Below are 18,936 nucleotides of genomic sequence, written 5' to 3'. Positions count from 1 at the left end.
GTATTTCCCTTCCGGATCGTACTTCGCCTTCAGCTCGTTCCATAAGTCCCTCTTGTTTTCTACTAGAAATCTGATCACCTTCCTCACGATTTGCCTTTGATGTTCCGAACATTTCGCGCATTCAGTTTCTAGTGCTTCATTTAAGACTTCTGTAATGGAAATATATATTTTTTATATATATTTTTTATATATATTTTTTTAGTTTATTTAATGATATTGAGAGCAATTGGATAATTAACATTGTTAACATTGAATAATCAACATTGTTATTCAATAGTGTTCTTTAATCAATCTCATACTGCGTATTACTATTTCAAATCATCATCTATTAATATACATTTCTAAACTAACTGAATTTTCATTAGTCAAGAATTGATAGAATCTATTCAAGATCATTAAAGAGGAGATTTCCATAAATGCAAATAAAATTCTCTTGATACGTGACGTAAGTGTCGCAAAAAACTCTGCTTCTCTAAGCAGCATTTTCTTCATTGCATCATCGAGACAAGATTAATTAAATCTTGTCAACATCGAACTACATATATGGCGCATAAAAACAACAATTACGAGCAAAAATGTGTGCATGACTTTAAATTGCAGCTCATAAATGACAATCTATAAAATTATTATGATTTAAAGCGTCAACTTGTTTTCGTATTACGTGATTTAGTGAAGTAATGAAACATTTTTATAAATAATTAAAAATTCCAAGATATTGAAAGTTAATAATTGTTGATCAGTGACGGATATACTTATTATTTAGTTTGTATTATAATTGTGAATATGTACACACAGTACTTACTCTTTAATTCAATAGCTTCAGGCGGGCACCTGGCGTTAGCCTTCTCCAACAAGCAGTCCGTATATCGCTTCAGCAATCGATCATTATTTAGAATTTGGTCTACATCTATATTGTCGTATCTATTAGTGTACCCGTCGGGACGTGCGGACACGTAGACGATAGTTGCGATAGCGAGCAGGCACACCAGTGCAAGTTTCATGGCTGCAAAATACAATTCAATGTTGGATTAATAATACTTCTATTTTTTGATGAATTTTACGAATTTGATTCAACATTTCTTAATTGAACATAGAAATAATATTGATATTTAAAACAAATAATGTTTTAAGTTAACTTTATATATAAGTAAAAATACTCGTTTAATTATAACGATCTCAAAACATTGTTTATTGAAGATCAATTTAAATATTTTGTCGTAAATCTGCACAATGAGTAAATTACACGTCATTTGAAAAAATTCATATCGGAACAAAATGTTGCACTATAAAAATATTCGTTTTGTCTGCAGAATCTCAATAACCAACGTAGATATATTTCGCACACAGCGTACACACTTGAATCATTTTCAGCGCGATATTAGAATAAACGTAAATAAAATTTGTTGCAAATCTCTGCGAGATGCGTTTAAGACTTGAAAATGAATTTCCAAAGTAGTGTTCTACTTGAAATAATTTTTTCTGTTATTTTTATATTTGTGATTACATATTTTCTGATTTTATGAGATGTAAACACTCGCACATATTCAGCAAAGTTTGACAGGTCCAAAAATTCGTAGTCGCTTTTTTCGTGCGCAATCACGTTCGATTTCTAAACGGAACGGCACGCGGTGTGCTGTTACCGTACAAGAAATATGCTCACCTAGGCGTGTATTATTCGCGAACAGACAGCAATTATACGGATACATATCCGCGACAGTGACTTTATATACGTGCGAAGCCGCGTGCCGCGGCGGGGACGGATGGAAATGGTACCGATTCATTCTACGAAATCAACCTCATCATCGATTGGCACCTTCACCTTTGTATCCGCCTTTATAAAAATGCAACACTCGTCTTCCAATAATACACGCATTATGATAATGTTTTTCTCTTATTCTCCTCTCCTTGGAATTAGAGTTCGACGATACATGCTGATCTTTTACAAAATATCGTCAAAAATTTGTCTAGCTCTCTGACGTGATCTTGCGATGTTATTTCTAATTTGAATAATTCAAAACTCGTCTTTTCCATGAATCATGCATTTTTGAGGATATTTTAGGATATCATATTCACTCTATTCGGTCCGTGTGCTCAGATTTATTATTTGATTTTTTTTTATCTGGTATTTTTATTAAAGAATTACATAATATTGCATGCCAAAATATCTTTCACCAATTTTTCACAAGTTTAATAAACATATTAAAAATATATACCTTTTTCATTAATTTAATAGATTATTTTAGCACGTTCTGAGATTGATTAAAAAATAATTTTGCGCAGATTAAATTCAGAGAACTAAACGGATAACGAGAATCACTTCTTCTTTAGTAAATTTCAAAAAGAATTTAATCGAATTTTAATTTGAGTATTTGATTTTCAAAGTTTTACAGCATACTTTTGAATATTTCAAAAATATTATTATCTTGATTGATTTCAATATCATTTTTGTGAAACTTAGCATGTTTACACATTTTATGATATTACTTCAAAAAAATCGTTTCACTTTTTCGAATTACAAGATTATGAATTTCCGAAATTATGCGTGCAACATTTTCCTTATTATTACCAACTCAAATACGGTTCAGTGCAATTTGTGTCGTGACAGGAAATTTTCTACATTAAACAGCCTACGGAAATTCACTTAATTAAAACCCTGATTCGAAGTATCGTAGTTATATAAAAAATATATAATTGAAGAGCAATTGGAAAAAAACTGCAGACGTCAAACGTTTAATTTGTTATTCGTTATGACTCGATCTCCCGATATTTATGAGCAAATGATTGTCAAAGCAAATTTATGAGCAATTGTTAAAGTAAATTTATGAGCAAACAGCTGCTTTAGCAAATTAACATCATTAATATTAAAACTTTATCTTGGCACTTTTTCCTCGATGTTTAACTTCTCTATACATATTCGTTTAAGGGGGGATTAATGGGAAAATATATATATAAAACGCCAGAAAAATCATGCACATTTTCTTAAATGAAAATATCGCACAGTTTATTTCGCACAGTCGACGGATATTCGTGTCGGAAATACCATACATCGTAATTTAAAGAGTTTCTTCCTTGCTCTATTGAGAAAATAATGCACACGGTGTGACACGCGAATGCCGAATGTGTCGAATGTCGTAGATAATTTATTGTGGCTGAAACTGCTTTAATCACACATTCTTTATCCGACTACAATTGCCTTACACGAATTATTTTGGAATTTCGATGTTGATGCACTAGCGCTAAAATATATCGACATTTTATATACACATATCGCAATGACGGACTCCTCAATCAACAAATCTCAATTTCGACGCTCGCGAGAGAGAAGGCCGCCGGTAGTACAATTAACTATACATCACCAAATATAGTCGGATAAACGGAGGAGGTATTTGTTTATTATTTATATAAAATACGAGCGAGCTGTTGTGTTTTAGCGTCGCCCCGTCATACAAATGCTGTTCTCTTGGCGCAGAGGTCTAGATATAGAATTTGTCTATCTACTTAAACCTGAGTAGGTCTTTACTCGTCTGTTGTTATGTACAAATAGGCTCTCTTTCATATCTACACAATTGTAGAACCCATCAATTTCGGTCATACTTAAACTTACATACATACTTTTAATAAGCGTCGGAAAGGACTGATATAAATAAGATTAACATAGCGTACGATTGCTATTTTCAGTATTATACAATAACTTAAGTAACATAAAAGCACAGTTTGTGTTGCTATTTTACAAAATAAGAATTTGTTTTTAATGGTATCTATACAGAATATTCCAAAAACAAATTCATAAAATTGCATCTTCATAACAATATTGAAAATTATATATTCTTAGAACTTTTTAATCTTATTTATTTTTCTCGTTTGGTAATTTAGTTGAATTATTTTCAGTTAATTATTAATGTGAAAAAAAAATTGATATACATATTTATATAAAAAAAGAAACGGTGGAAATTTATTCGTCATATATTCAATTCATCTTTCACTGTTTAACTCTCTTATTAAATAATTTTCTTAAGTGTCGAGAAATAATTTATTGATTAATATTATTATACGGAACAAATAAACGTAATATAGAAATCCAGTAGAATTTCACTGAATGTCATAATTTTCGTGTTTATAAAGTTAACAGGCCAAGAAAACATTTTTCTCAAGGTCCATTTATACATATCCGTACCGTACACGTCCGTGCACGGATGCTAGATTCGATTCCATATAATTAAATGTAAGTATTTACACTATTCCGTATCCGTATCGTCCGTGTCCGTACCGGCATCGCAGATGTCGTTGACGATGATATCTTTTAAAATAAAAAAATGGATAGTGAAAAATAATAAAGAAATGGATAAAGAAAAATAATAAAAACATGTTCTGACATTTGATAAAATTTAGTTGCATCATCAATCAATTCTTTATATAATGTAAAACATTCACCTTCCGTTTTTTCGTCCATGCTTTATAAATCCATAAAATCCGTTTTTTTTTTTTTTTTTTGAAGATTCCTCTTCGTCTAATGCTTCTTAATGCTATTACCTAATTCGTTTAGCGATAGCTCTGCCATGTTCACGGTCAGATGTATGTCTCAAGACTGATGTTTCAAAACATTCACGGATGCGATCCGGATATGTGTAAATACTCATCCAATCTTGCCGGTACGGATATGTATAAATGGACCTTTACCAATATATGCTTTCACATCTAAGCGCACGAAATGCTGATCAGCTCTCTTTAACTCGTGAATCTTAATCTGATTCATGAATTTGTTTATAGCTTCAAATTTTCGTTAACAATTAATTTTAAAATATTCTAAAAAGAATCCGTCATTAACCTTTCGCTGTTACTTTAGGACACTTGCGAAGTTCCGCCGTTACTACGGAAAAAAAAAAACAATTGACATAACTTTCAACTATCTATACAAAAAATCTTTATCTGGATTTATCATTTCCGACAATGAAAAGAATTAAACTCAAAGTCACCGTCTGTTGACTGGCCATACGCGACTCTGAGAGCCATTTCTATAGGCTTGGATTAGCAGAGCAAACGATTGCATCGTGGGGAGGACGACGATGTCGGTATGCTCAGCTTGGAACCTGCAGCGCACGAACTTGCAGGCCGGGTGGAAGATGGAACTAAAGCTCGAACCGAGACGATCTTAGAAGATCCCACTAAGGGTGCGTTCCACTTAACGTCCACAGCGCTCGCAACACCCGTTAACTCGTTCTACTTAACGACCGCGGTCGCTGTGGTCACACTTGAAACGTCATAGATGACGTCAATGATTGCGACCGCGTCGAGCTCACGACGCCCGTAGTTCAAACGTGGGTCGTCGTGTCTTAGCTATTTTCACGCGGTTTTTAAACTAGAATGTTCGTAGTGTTTGACAGTGTTTGACAATGTCGTCGCAAATAATTCCTTTTTACAATACCGAAAGCGACACAGTTATAGAAGTAAATTATCAGAAAAAGATGCCGTGGTCGTCTAATGCGTTCCACTAAAATTTTCGCTTGCGACGTTAGCGAGCTAGTGGAACGCGCAATTTTGCGGTCGTGGTCGCGGTCGTTGCGGGCGTTAAGTGGAACGCACCCTAAGTGGAGGGCCTTCGTCACCTTTTGTGGCGAAGTGATGGGAATCAAAGAACGAGCGAAAAGTGAGCGACAGGCTGCCCGCCAAGACGGCGTGGACCTGGCGCTTCCTCCAGAAATCTTGGACTCGGATGATGATCCGACATAGGACACATCCGATAGTCCATGCGGGGGATATCCCATTATCTCTCCCTTCAGATCGGAGTAGGCATTTATAGAGGAGGGGGTTTTAGCCGGTAGATGCCGTCCTGTGCATGGGACGCGGGTTGTCTTTAGAAGGTTTCCCCCTGCCTCCGTAAAAAATAACCAGAGCAAACGACAATTCTGCGAAGCAAATAGAGAAGCAAGCATTCGCATTGATATACTGCTGTCCAGCAAAGACACAGCTTCTTGGGCTGTACGTTTACATTCCTAAAATTCGAAAACCTAACAAGGATGAACTAGCGCTAAATAACAAACTGCTCTAATCTCAGATAACCAGCGAGGAGATATGCTTTAGTTATTAGAATCTATTTTAGATTCACTCACTTATTCATTACTACTAGACTTATCAAATTTTAGAATACGATCTAAAGATAAAAAAAATTTTCTTTAAACTAAATCGCATATATGAGCAAACATAGTACTGACCGATTCCGTACACATATACAAGTTAACAGCGAAAGAGTTAAGATTTCTAATACTTTTGAAATATATGCCCTGTTTTGCGTCTCGGAAGAAAAAACCATTTAAATGAGTGATTCGATGAAGAACAACTTTCACGATATCGTAGAATTTAACTCTATTTGCAACTAATATTAATGAGCTTTGAGGCATTATGTTCTCAAAGCGTAATTATTTTCTCTTTCAAGTGTATCCTTTAGTTTGGTTTTAAAGCATCGACGATGATAATGACAAAGATGATATTCAATATGTTTGCAGGGTTACAATTCTTTTTGTGCTTTAGAGTATATTATCACTAAAAAAGTATCATTCCTTTGTCGTATATACAAATGCTATATATATAGGAAATAGATCAATTATATCTACTATTTTACAGATTGCGTTATAATGATGTTGCATAAATAATGATACTTGTACCATTTTTTCGTCAATAAGGAATTTTTTGATTAAAGATAAAAAGGTTTCTCAAGAAGATCGCATGTGAATGCGTAAAATTAAACAATAATCTCTTACATAATTTGAATACATACAATGAATATACTTTCATCATGCAAATTGTCAATCCATTACCAATCAATTTATCACTAAGTTTCTTGAAAAATAAGAAGCTTTCTTGCGTTAATTTAACGCATACATCAATGTATTAATTGCAATACATTTATCTAGTTTACTAATAGTCAAAATAATTTTCAATACTTTTGGAAAATACAACTACAATAAAAAAAACTGACATTTTGGTTTGCTTGTACTTCTAAATTCCGAAAGAGTTTCAGTTCACAATGTTTCAGTCAATCTCGATTCCTTATTGTCAAATATGGTGACAAATAACATTTTTAATACAGAAAGTAAAGTGCTCGATTGATCTGTACACAAAGATAACGCAGTGGAAGAATTAATTGAGCAATATGTTCAATGGCTCTACGTAGGCAGTGTTAAGAGATTCTCACAAATAACGTTTAACTTTGAAAAAAATGATAAGTGAAATAATATTTGAATAGCTGATTCTAGCAGTGTCGGCTAACTAAATTTATCATTTCCGTGTATATTACAGCTTATGCTAAAAAATCTAGAGGAAAAAATGGAGAATCCATTAAGTAACTCCGGTGAAAGTTAATCCCAATAGAATCAGTCTAAAACACAATCACCTGATATATCACTGACGCTAAACACATGGCAGGTTGTGTCCAATTACGAGTTTAACCGGTCCTACGTCGAACAATAAATCACATATAGCAATATTTACATTGCTACTAAAAAGAAGAATCAGCAACAATGTACTCATAGATGCACGCACGCTCTTTCTTGTTCCCTTTCTCTCTCTCTCACTCTCCCTTCTATCTGTCCTACGTGTTAATTGTATCAGACTCAAACTTTGCTTATACATAAAATAAGATTAGAGATGACTTAGAGTGGTAAAATGGTCGTACTTTTTTTTACACGTCGAATCAGTTGGCTGCGATCCATCCGTTGGTCACTAGGTAATGAAGAATTTTGCTCTCTGGCTCTGATTGAGGTATGACGTTTGATTTTTTGTTGCCGTTCAGATATTCCTGCAACATAGAAAACAAAATTGACGAGTGATATTTTTCGTTTCGCACCAAAAGATCCCAGACATCCATCGGTTACTCACTTGTAATAATAATGCCTTTTGCGTCAAATACTGAGTCGGTTTCAGATCAAGTTGAATGCACAAGGACTTTTCTTGTTTCGTTAGGAGATGAGACGCAGCCTCCAATTCGATGTCGCGCTCTTGCGTGGAAGTAGCGCCGCCGCCGTAACCCTTTTCTTGCGAAGAACTGGGGCTGGATTGGCTGGAAGTGTTTGGATTGCTATCCGGCTCCGCCGACTGACTGGCTGGAGTCGTCGTCCGATTGTGACTGGTTTGATTGACTGTGGAGTTGCTGGGCAATTCTTGCTTTGCAGTGTATTTTCGGTCGATGGAAGAGTAACTTTTTTCTTCTTCTCTGAGAGGAACAAAAAAATACGCGCACAATTTTACTTAAATCCTTTTTCCGCAAAATTCAGTATACAAATCTAAGATTTTTGAAACTTCAGGAAAGTCCAAGATACTGCAACGACATTGTTACTGTTACTGATTTATGCGGTTCAAACAGGACTTTTATACAGCAATGCTTAGTGCAGAAAAGAAAATGAAGCAAATAAATTCCTCAATGAATGAGTGTGGTGATACAAACAAAAATGTGTATTCTCTTTGCGATAAGAGGTATGATCTCTTACCTTCTTTTTGAGATGTGGCGGTGTATTCGCGTGGACTGCCCACTGCTGCCCTAAGTGAAATGCAAACTGATACAATCTGTTCACAAATGCCTGGCAACACGCATGACAAACAATAGAATTAGTTAAAAAGAAGCAAAAGCTAGTGTATACAATATAGTTAAGACTCTTAACTTCTTTTTTTATTTCTATTGTAAATATAAATGTACGAAGAGAATAAAGATCTCAAATATGACAGCACGTAATTATGACTGTTTCAAATAACTTCCTTCATATAAATTATAACTTTTACGGTGTCACATATATCGCAACAGAGTTGTACTCAATGCGTACAATGTATTTCACAAAGATATTGTGGATATAAATTATGCTTTGCATGCACCGTTACATAAACCTTAATTCAAAACCATTCTTTAATCATCGTATATTGCAGAAATGTGACATTAATATGAAATGTGTATAAAATATTTATTAATAATAGACAAAACGATAAAATAAGTTATTCATAATATGCTATTATAATTGAACATTGAGGATAGTAACAAAGTAAAGATTTAATGTCTACACAAATTCATAAAATTAAATATCAATAGAAACATACACAAAATTTAAACATTGTTACAGCTAATAATAAGCATAAGAACATTGCTGTATAAACTATTCATTATTTTTTTTGTGTGCAAAAGTCTATATCTCATTTAATAATATCATACATTAATATATACACAATTTCATGCGTTAGCATATAATAAAAATAAAAAAAAAATAAAAATAATTTTGATAAAATTTAGAGTCATACTAGCTTTTACGAATATAAAAATATTATGAGATAAAGTTACTTTCATTCTAGTATCGTAACTTTACGTGAATAGAAATGCGCATACTTACAGATTTCTTATCTGTCCAGTGATCGCTCGTGTCGTTCTGTCTCTGTGTTTGCGTGAGAACTTGCTCGAAGTGAGCACATTCCTCATGCCTCGTGATGCCGTTCTCACGGTATCGGAAAAGCTCAGAAAGCCGTAAGCGCAATTCTCTTTCCCTCTCGAGATTTGATAGGAACTGTTTGTGCTCTTGTGCCGTGTAAAACTGTGCGAATACACGCATTCTGTCCCTAAATTCCCTGCACACAAGCGAAACATTCAATATATCGAGCGAATGACAAATAGTTTTGTTTGTCAAAGTACTTCGAGAGATGAGCGCGAAAAGTATACATTCATGTAAAACGTACTTTTCTTCTTTCGTCCGTTTCTTTTTTATTCCTTTGTCCTTTTTGGATGACGCGAAGAAAGCCGATACAAGTTGATAATCTCTCACGACACGTTTCCGTCTGGCTCGCTCCCTCAAATTATTAGTGTACATATCAACTTGTGCGAGTTTAAGTGCAATATCAAGGTCATCATCCTCGACAGGATTCAAGAATAATGAAGAAACGAGAGATTCCGCCTCGTGGTTGTAATCCTGAAAAAAAGTATTATGATTATAGAAAAATATTTTTTAAAAATTAAATTTCTTTCATGATATATCTTTGATTATTACTCTCTCAAAGTCATCTCGTTGGGGCATGTAACCCAATTGTGCGGCTTCTTCTGAGGTGATGTCCAACGGCGGTAATCTGGATGTGAGATCAGGTGACAGGGGGCCATGATCCAACTCAGTATGATCGGTAAGATTTGGTACATAGCTTTCTGTGGATGAGCACGTGTGCTTCCCGATATTACCATTGAGATATCTGGCGATGTATTCTTCTTTCGCCTCTGCAATAACAAAGAGTCTGCTTTAGAAAACAATTTTTTAAACCATTTTCGCATTTCTTAAAAAGTATGAATTTTATTTAATATTTGCGAAATGAGGCGATTTTAAATTACCTTCGGGTGTACGTGTCTCGATATGGTTGCTAATATCCTCCCAATTTCCAAATCCGAATTGTTCAATAGCATCCAAAAGCCTTAGCTGTTCCCTAGCCGTCCAATTGCCACGACCATTGAATATACTAATGGTCCAAGAATCCTAAATCGATATATGCAGAAGTACATTAATAATTTCTATAAACCACAATATCAATATAGGTTCCTTTACAGTTAGCACGCTTACCATAAATTGATAGGCATGATCGTTTTTGTGTTGACCAATTTCAGCACCGACAGTAAAACACTAAACAATTGAATAGAAAATATTATTCATATAGAGAAGAGAATAGTTTTATTAATTTTGCAATTTACACGGATAGCTCTGATGTCTGTCAATAACGAAAATTTTGTAATTTCCGAAATAATCTACTGATTTTACTATTATGCTGATTATTGTAGATTATATATGATAGAGTAATAGAATTTATTTTAATAAAAATTACATTTTTTATAGCCTATTTTCTAAAAAAATCTAGCTTAAAAGCTAAGCAAATAAACAAAATGCAAAATACATATAATTTGAAAAAAAACCATTATAATTGAGTCATAATAAAAAAATATTTGCGTACGATAAATGGTTTATCATTCCTATGCATTATTTTAAAATTACATTTATCAAAAAATTTCATAGATATTATAATTCAAAATATCCGCCAATACGTCCACGTGCGTTTCATCGATCGGCAGCTTCATTCAGACTTGGGAATAGAAACGAGGCGAAGGCGGGAAGGAAATGAGCTAAGTGGTGGTAATATACATAAGAAAAATATTATATACTCGAAATTCGGTCAAGTTCGAAGTATTATTGCGAGGAGATGAGCAAGGACGAAAAGGAGAAAAGAAAAAGAAGACAGGTTAGCGACTAAAAAAAAAAAAAAATAAAAGAAGCGGAAAAGCGAGGTAGAGGTGTGGGTGGTCACGTGACTCGAAACGGGTGTTCGAACGACTCCCTCACCTGCAAGCAGAGATCGAATTCAGGGCACTCGATACACTTGACACGTAGATTCGGGATGTCCTCCTGACAATATGTGCAGCTGTACATCGCATATAGGTCTGAAATGCAAAACAGACAAATGCAAATGCATGCGAAATAGCCGTCTCACAGAGGAGGGGCGTGGCGTCGTCGACGCCGCCGTAAATACGCACCCGCCATTATTGTCCCGTTGGATTCTTCTAGACTGATCCGGATGACGTCACCGCATGCCAAATACCGTGAATTCGTGTATCACGAGGCACTGTGACGCGATGTTAGGATCATCTCCACCGCGTAGGCACGCGCAAAAACGCGGCAGAATCGCGACGCGTCGCACCGCGATACGCCCGTCCGATCCTGTATAATCCGGAGAGAGAATACCAACTCAGAAAAAAAATCTTGTTTACGACTGTTGCGTTATACAAAGAATACGCATGCGTCACACGTCGATCGGCCACGCTCGGTCATTCTCGATTACTTCACAGTGTTCTCACATCACCGCTTGCGTGGGCGCGGAAATCGGCGATATTTTTGCGGGCTATTTGAATTATTTCACGAAAAAGGAGACATCCAAATGATGAATTAAAATAGTATTAATGACAAGTATTGCAACTGCTTGAGCATTTTTTAATAATAATTTTTATAAATATTTGTAGGTAAAACATGTGATTTTTTTAGCAAATAATAAAATAGAATCATTAATTTTTATTATTGACATAAATTGATCATCGTTGTAACTGTATCAGAAATTCTAAATACATCCATAACAAATATGCGAAAGATAATGTAATAAACAATTTGGAAATTTAATATATTTCAGTATGATTACATTTGATTTACTTATTAATTAATTGTATAATTTAGTAAGAGTTTTTAAATTCAATTTAGATTAATTATGTCCAGAATGTTGCATTGTTACAAAAATAATTCAACGCAAGCAAATCACTTTTGTGTGTGGATTATGACAAAGCGTTTCAGAAATTTAAATTGAAGCAAACAAGAATGCAGGTACATGTCTGATAATCAAAATTGATCTAAAAATTACATCAGAAAAGTTGTTAAAATACATATTATTTATTTTGCCAGTGCGACGATGGACTTCCTGTCTATTTAAAGGGCATACGCGATAAAATATCGTTTAACGGGAACTACGGTTTTATAGAGCACATATCAATCAATTTGTGCCATCAGAGAATTTAAAAAAATAATTAAAATTTCTACTTATTCTAAGAACGTTTCCTCCATCAATACGCGCGCTGTGATATGTATGTTCTAGAGAAATAACTTGTAAAACTATAATATTAAACAATTTCATTTTATGTAAAACATCAATACATGGTATATTACGCACACACACACACAGCTACGTATGCTCATGCATATGCGTATATTTACATCAATCTGAATTTTGGAAGAGATTTGATAAGGCACTTGATTCTTCCGTAGATATTAGTGTTAAAATCAATCAGTCTGTCATTACATTAATAAATTGTGAAAAGTTATAATTCAATTTGCCCTAAGTTTTTTTTTATAATGTTACACCGCTATAAGCACGATGCGATATATTGTAATCGAGTAGTCAAAAATCCAAAATGTTTATATTTAAGCAATATCTAAATGCAGAAATCGATGTGGGAAGATAGCAGTATCACTCGTACTAGTTTAATGCTCACAACTTATGGACGTGTATAACTACAATTATATGTAAAAATGTAGTAAATGAAAATGCTAACGGATATAGTGACCATATATCTCTGTTTGCTATACACACAGATTATGTACTTCACTTTCGTGCAGAATAAAAATTTAGATTGTATTATGAATGCAATTTACCAAAAATTACAGTGCTTTCTTTAAACCTTTTCGCACTGATAAAACACTTTGCATAGGCATAAATCTTTTTTTCACGTTGATGAGCACGTATTAAAAAATACATTTTGGATATCACAGGAAAACATATTTACACGATGTAATTACATAGTTGTCTTGCTGGTAACATTTAACGGAACTACTTACGAAACATTTAGTCGCTCTGGTTGCTTTCAGTACTTCTCTGTGAACCGTTTTTCCCTGTTGCGGTGTTCATCTTATTTACAGTATCTAAAATATCGCCGTACCTTTGAGCATTTAATGGACCATCTCCAGTACTTAACGTATCAACGTGTGCGTCTGTATTAGAGAGTACATCAGAATCCTGTTTTGGCTTATTTACAATGTCTTGTTCATCCTTTATTTTTATAACTTTTGCGTTCCCACTTCTGTCATCATTTTCAGCAGTTCTCGTTGTTTGTACGGATTCTTCCGTCAGTTTTCTTTGATTTTCTGACGTGCGATCATTTTCGTGTAAGGAAGTCTTCTTTCTTCGCTGCATTAAAGCTCTCAGAGCTTCACTGAACTGCAGCAACGTTTCAGCGATTGGTCGTTCCATGTATTTGGCTGCGATCTCATCAAACTGGTCGTCCTCCTCCGAGGTTAGTTCATGCTTGATGTGCTTAAATTGATCTATTATTTCTTTGAGGCTCTCTCGAGCATCTTTTACCACTTGTTGATTCTCGCTTCCTGCAGTGATACTGTTCTCCTTTTGCGGTAAGTGCAAATCGCTCTTGACATCTGCAGTACTTACGTCATTTATTGATGCCTTTGAATTAGTATCATCGTATATAAAATCTTGTTCGAATTCCTTGAACTGATTTATTATGTTTCTTATACTTTCTCTTACATTTAGCGATTTGGACACTTTAATATCTTCTTTTTCTACAATTTTTCTGTCAGTCGTCACATTTATAGTTTCATTCTCTTCTTCCGTAGTTATAACTTCATTCTCCGCAGTTTGCCTCAAGTTAACAGGCTTCATTACATTGACTCTGTCTGTCTTCCGCGTGACATTTTTTGTTTTAACAGGTTTCTGCTTGCTAGGTTTATTTTCATCTTTCGTGTCTTCTTTCACAGTCTCAGATTCTTGTTTTACTGGTTTATCTGTAGAAACTGGCGGCTCCTTTGACTCTTGTTTCAATATTCTTGATTTTGGCAATTCTGCCGTTACGATTCCTCTTTTCTTCATTGGTTTTATCGGAAGTTCACCATTTTTGCGTTCACCATTGGCTTCTTTCCTTTGTTTGACTAGCATTTTTTCTTGAATCATTTTTTTAACCGTCTCTTTAACGCCATAATTTTCTTGACGTGCATTCAAATCGTTCTTCAGTCTTTCCTTCGTAATCTTTTCTTCTCGAATCTTTATTTCTACTTTTTTATCAGAATTGGCATCAACATTAGAAATATCGATATTTTCTTGAGAATCAAAATCTTCTTCTATATTTGGCAACAATTTATTTGTATCTTCAATTTGAGTAATATTTTCCATAGATGTCATATTATCGTCTATTAAATCATTAAGTTTTTCTATCTCTTCTACAGTGTTATAATTGGTTTTCTTGATCTCTTCAATATCTGCTGCATAATTCTGTTCATTTTCTTCCGGTTTTCCAAATTCTTCTAAGGACTCCATAATGTCATCAAATATTGGTTCCATTGTCTTCGCCTTTTCATATACCATGTTTAGTTCCATATCTTCGATGTTATCCTTTGCAAAATCCATCGTAGAAATCGTTTTTTTACTAGGATCATATTTGACATTCGGTTTTCTTTTCATAATAAATATAATAGGCTTTGTTTTAATTTTAATAGGAGGCAGCATGTTGTAATTTAATGCTATATGCGAGAAACCATCGACGGAATCGATGATATCGTGAGTCTTCAAATAGGGCTTTATATTTGGGGAATACTTGCTCCTTGCTTCCATCAAAAGATGAGTGAATTGTAGCATTTCAGGATCATCAATGGTCAAGTTCTCTTGCTTCGAATAACTGAAACATAATTAGTGTTTTTTTATTAAAGTATATCATAAATAAAATGAATTATAACAATTCTTGCACAATGGAAGAGGTTTAATGATTATTGCATTTTCTCATATATCAAGTTAGAATGATAGACAAAATAACTTACATCCAAGAAGCATTGGTCTGCGTGAATCTTGACACTCCGGTTTGGGCAGTTAACACGTCAATGTGCACGTGCACCGGCTCGACCGAATCTCTCTCAAGTCTGTGTAATCTGGCAATTGCCAGACCTCCAGGATAATTAGAGCCAGCCACACATAGCAGAAACATGGAGAATACAGTATTTAATGCGAGGTGTCCCAAGACTACCAGTGCTAAAAAACCATTCCACGTTGTTTTTGCTCTGTTTTCCCATCTAATTCCCAACGAGAAACAATTTTCACATTACGTGCAGCTGCAAAGATTTATAGTTTGACGTTTAATCCCTCGTCAGTGGCTAATAATTTGTAGAATCAATATTTTATTTCCGTTTCACATTTAAAGCTTTAATTCTAAAAAAAGTATAATTTTTCTTCCAGAAAAGTCAGTCTAATAAACTGGAAATGTGAATGGAGTAAATGTTTCTTTCAAGCCACTGATGAAAGATTAAATAGATTGTAGTTTCAGGAAAATACTCACATTCTGTGGCAAGCGGCAGCTGCGCCAACATTCAGCAGTGGAAATACGTATACGATAAATCTCAATTCCTTGTGTGGTAGAAATGAAAATAATATAACGAATACGATAGCTGGGACAGTGAGCACGCGTACTCTAGCGTCCCAGAACATCCCCAAAGGAATTAGAAAATACGAAAGTGCCAGACCTCTCGGCAGCGCTGAATAAAAATACCATAAAAATGGTGATGTCTGTTCACATGTTAAGTTCATTACGTTCATTGAAAAAATTGGATATATTTGTCAAGAATCTTCAATATCTTCCAAAATATCTGTTTGAGAATCTAGAATAGCTTGAATATTAATCATTTATTATTAGTATTCAAAGTGAATTGAAAACAATTTCTCTTATATTATAAATTATAATTATTTGAGATACTGAAAATCCTTTGAAAAAAAGACTTATTATAGCCAGAAAGGATACGCCCCATTCGCCGCTCTTATTAAGAATAGTGTTGAAATAAAACACTTCGCCTTCCGGCCATACTATGTGTCTCCAAAATATTGAATCTGTAGCAACAGTAAGTGCTAAGAACAATATACCGGCTGGAACCGCAATTTTAAGTAGTCTAAAAATTATTATTACAAAACATTATTGTGCAATAAACGTGAGATAATTTGGGAAGAGCGCATTTGTATGCAATAGTTCAAGTATTTTTCTGATAACGATGCAAAATTGCAATCAAGCTTTTATCCTGACAAAATTTGCGAGCAGTTTTTATATTAAGTATTTTATGCACATACAAAGCTTATAATTATTTTGTGCAGTTTTGCAGAAGATTCCCTGACGAATCTAATCATTTCTGTTTGTAATCTTATAGCCTTATTAGAAATCAATATGGTCTATGATATAATATGCAAATACCTTGGTATAGAAAGTTTCTGGTAGGCTATATCGTATAAAAGAAATAATCCCAAGAGTATAGCGAGTTCCGCTCTGAAGATTATTATTGCCGCAGCTGATGACCAGATAAATATCACATGGTTTTGTCTCAGCCATCCAAATAAGGCTAGTAACACTGTAAAACATATTAATATTTTCATCACATTAAAATAAAAAGAAAAGAAATGTAAAGAAAATTTGTTAATTTAACATTATTTTGCTGACACTTTCATTAAAAAAGTTTTATTTCATTACCTAGTGGCATAACCATTATATTTGGTAGCGGACGACTGAGATAGTACATAAAATGATACTGCGTCACTGTTATGGCGACAAACCATTTTGTAAACTGCAGTCCGAAGATACTTTGTAAAGCGTGTCTGTACAGCTTAAGTGTAGCTATTACCAATAAACCCAACGTTGCTCTTACTGAAAGACAAAATCATCTTTATCACGCAAAAATGTATAGAATCGTTATATTTCAAAATTATCAAACTTACCCACATACTGAGCAAAAAATTTATTGAGCTTTAAGTAATTAATGCCTGCCACAAGTGGCGAGGCAATACCAGATATTATGATAGGTCCCAGAAAAGAGCGTGGTACAACTCCAGGAAATTCATGATGATCATACTGCGAAAAAGGAGAACACAATGTGTTAATGAAAGCTCATTTCCTCTTTGTAATGCTAGATAAATAATTATATCAGAAGGACTTGATGAAAGATAGAAGAATTTAGGAAAACATACAGTATTGACAAAAATAAACAGAGATCACCTTGCGGATTTACGTTAAGTGGATATTTTCTTTTTTTTAAAATACAACATACTCCCAAGTTCTTCGATCTTTCTTCTAAGTAGATTTTTACACAATAATATCAAGAAAAAAAGAGTAAGAAATAAAATTTGAAAAATATCTGCTGCGCCTGTTATCACGTTAAAATGATTAGACATGGCATCAGCTGATCGCGGGTTTATAAATACGCGTATCTGGTGCTAAATATAATACGACACTTTTTGCGTGCTCGTTCACTCAATCGCAACCAGCCGGGCGAGACGGACGACAAATGTTCTCAAACGAGGCGAATCCTCGCGTCCGCACCGATGCCGCGCGATTTTTCAGTCATTACCTGTGTAAGATTGAAGCCGTGGTAGAGAACATCGTGTACTGCCTGCAGATTGAAGCTCTCCTCGACTTTCGTGAACGGACAGTAAAGCAGATGCACCGCCGACACTAGGATAATCAGCTGGTCCATGATCGCGGACTGCGTTCACGCCACGCGCTGTCACTCGTCAAGTACCGTCGAATTTTGCGATTCTGTCATGATAAATTTAAAATATCAGAACGAATGATCTCGCGCAGCGTGTCAACGCAACGTTAACTGCGCGGCGGGCACCACGTATACTGTTACAAAACGGGCAGCTCACGCATGCGTCTTGCACAGCCAACGTAAATGACTTTAAGATAAGACAGATCTCCAGAATTACTTGTTGAATTTACAATTTTACAAATCGATAGTAAATCGACAATAAAGAGCTGATTAGATGCCTTAATCACAGTTGCCCACACATGGGTGTGCATGAATCATCTGAATTATCTGAATAAATACATCACTACAAATTTTTTGGCTGTTCTTGATTCTTTTTCAATGCAATATGTCTTAACTTTATAAATTGAATGTGGAAAGAATGTAATTCTTTTGCTTATTACATTTCTTTAGAATCCTGGACATCATGAATCAATCTTGGAAAGCAACGTTCATCTGCAAGTTGCATCTGCAACAGAATTTTTTTTTTTTATTATAAAAGTTTTAACGATATTTATTTTAATAAACACATACAGAGAAAAAAATATCAAAGGTTGAAGAAAACTAAGAAAATTCGAATGTTACATTTACATAGGGGAAAATTACATCATAATAAACGTATTGCGCAAACTCGCTAGTAACGCAATACGACAGAAAGAATAGTTATCCAGCGACGTAGACCGATATTTCGTGTACTTTTGACAGTGAACTCAGAAGCCGACACAATTATCAACTTACATTGTCTGTGAGCTTGGATTTGGACAGGTAGAACTTGGTAGAAAACGTATTGCTCTCTTCAATATGACAGAATAATCTTGATATCATGATTTGCGTTAATGAT

At 34.5% G+C, this 18,936-nt stretch overlaps 2 protein-coding genes across 6 annotated transcripts; both read right to left on the bottom strand.

Moving 5' to 3' along the window:
* Positions 1-804: 804 nt before the first annotated feature.
* Positions 805-11,809, bottom strand: Ada2b (Transcriptional adapter 2B). Of its 5 annotated transcripts, none has more exons than XM_067350715.1 (11): positions 11,531-11,803; positions 11,340-11,437; positions 10,569-10,628; positions 10,343-10,484; positions 10,014-10,231; positions 9,706-9,935; positions 9,366-9,597; positions 8,481-8,530; positions 7,873-8,206; positions 7,670-7,792; positions 805-1,003 (listed from the first exon to the last, which is right to left on the bottom strand). In XM_067350715.1, exons 1-10 carry the CDS (start codon positions 11,535-11,537, stop codon positions 7,688-7,690), a joined length of 1,476 nt encoding a protein of 491 aa, XP_067206816.1. In that variant the 5' UTR covers positions 11,538-11,803; the 3' UTR covers positions 805-1,003; positions 7,670-7,687. The 5 variants fall into 5 exon arrangements, with proteins under 5 accessions (XP_067206816.1, XP_012231513.2, XP_012231515.1 ...); XM_012376090.2 differs by lacking the exon at positions 805-1,003 and adding an exon at positions 2,975-4,297 and having other exon boundaries at positions 11,531-11,804; XM_012376092.2 differs by lacking the exons at positions 805-1,003; positions 7,670-7,792 and having other exon boundaries at positions 7,928-8,248; positions 8,481-8,570; positions 11,531-11,809.
* Positions 11,810-12,656: 847 nt separating this feature from the next.
* On the bottom strand, positions 12,657-18,202 carry Alg12 (Alg12 alpha-1,6-mannosyltransferase). Its single transcript, XM_012376277.2, has 8 exons — positions 17,919-18,202; positions 17,290-17,422; positions 17,045-17,218; positions 16,772-16,925; positions 16,331-16,475; positions 15,872-16,098; positions 15,360-15,608; positions 12,657-15,220 (listed from the first exon to the last, which is right to left on the bottom strand). The coding sequence occupies exons 1-8, from the start codon at positions 18,042-18,044 to the stop codon at positions 13,381-13,383; spliced, it is 3,048 nt and encodes a 1,015-aa protein (XP_012231700.2). The 5' UTR covers positions 18,045-18,202; the 3' UTR covers positions 12,657-13,380.
* Positions 18,203-18,936: the final 734 nt, after the last annotated feature.

The sequence above is a fragment of the Linepithema humile genome, chromosome 2 (assembly GCF_040581485.1).
Source record: "Linepithema humile isolate Giens D197 chromosome 2, Lhum_UNIL_v1.0, whole genome shotgun sequence".
Classification (NCBI taxonomy): Eukaryota; Metazoa; Arthropoda; class Insecta; order Hymenoptera; family Formicidae; genus Linepithema; species Linepithema humile.
This window is presented reverse-complemented; position numbering and strand designations above follow the sequence as displayed.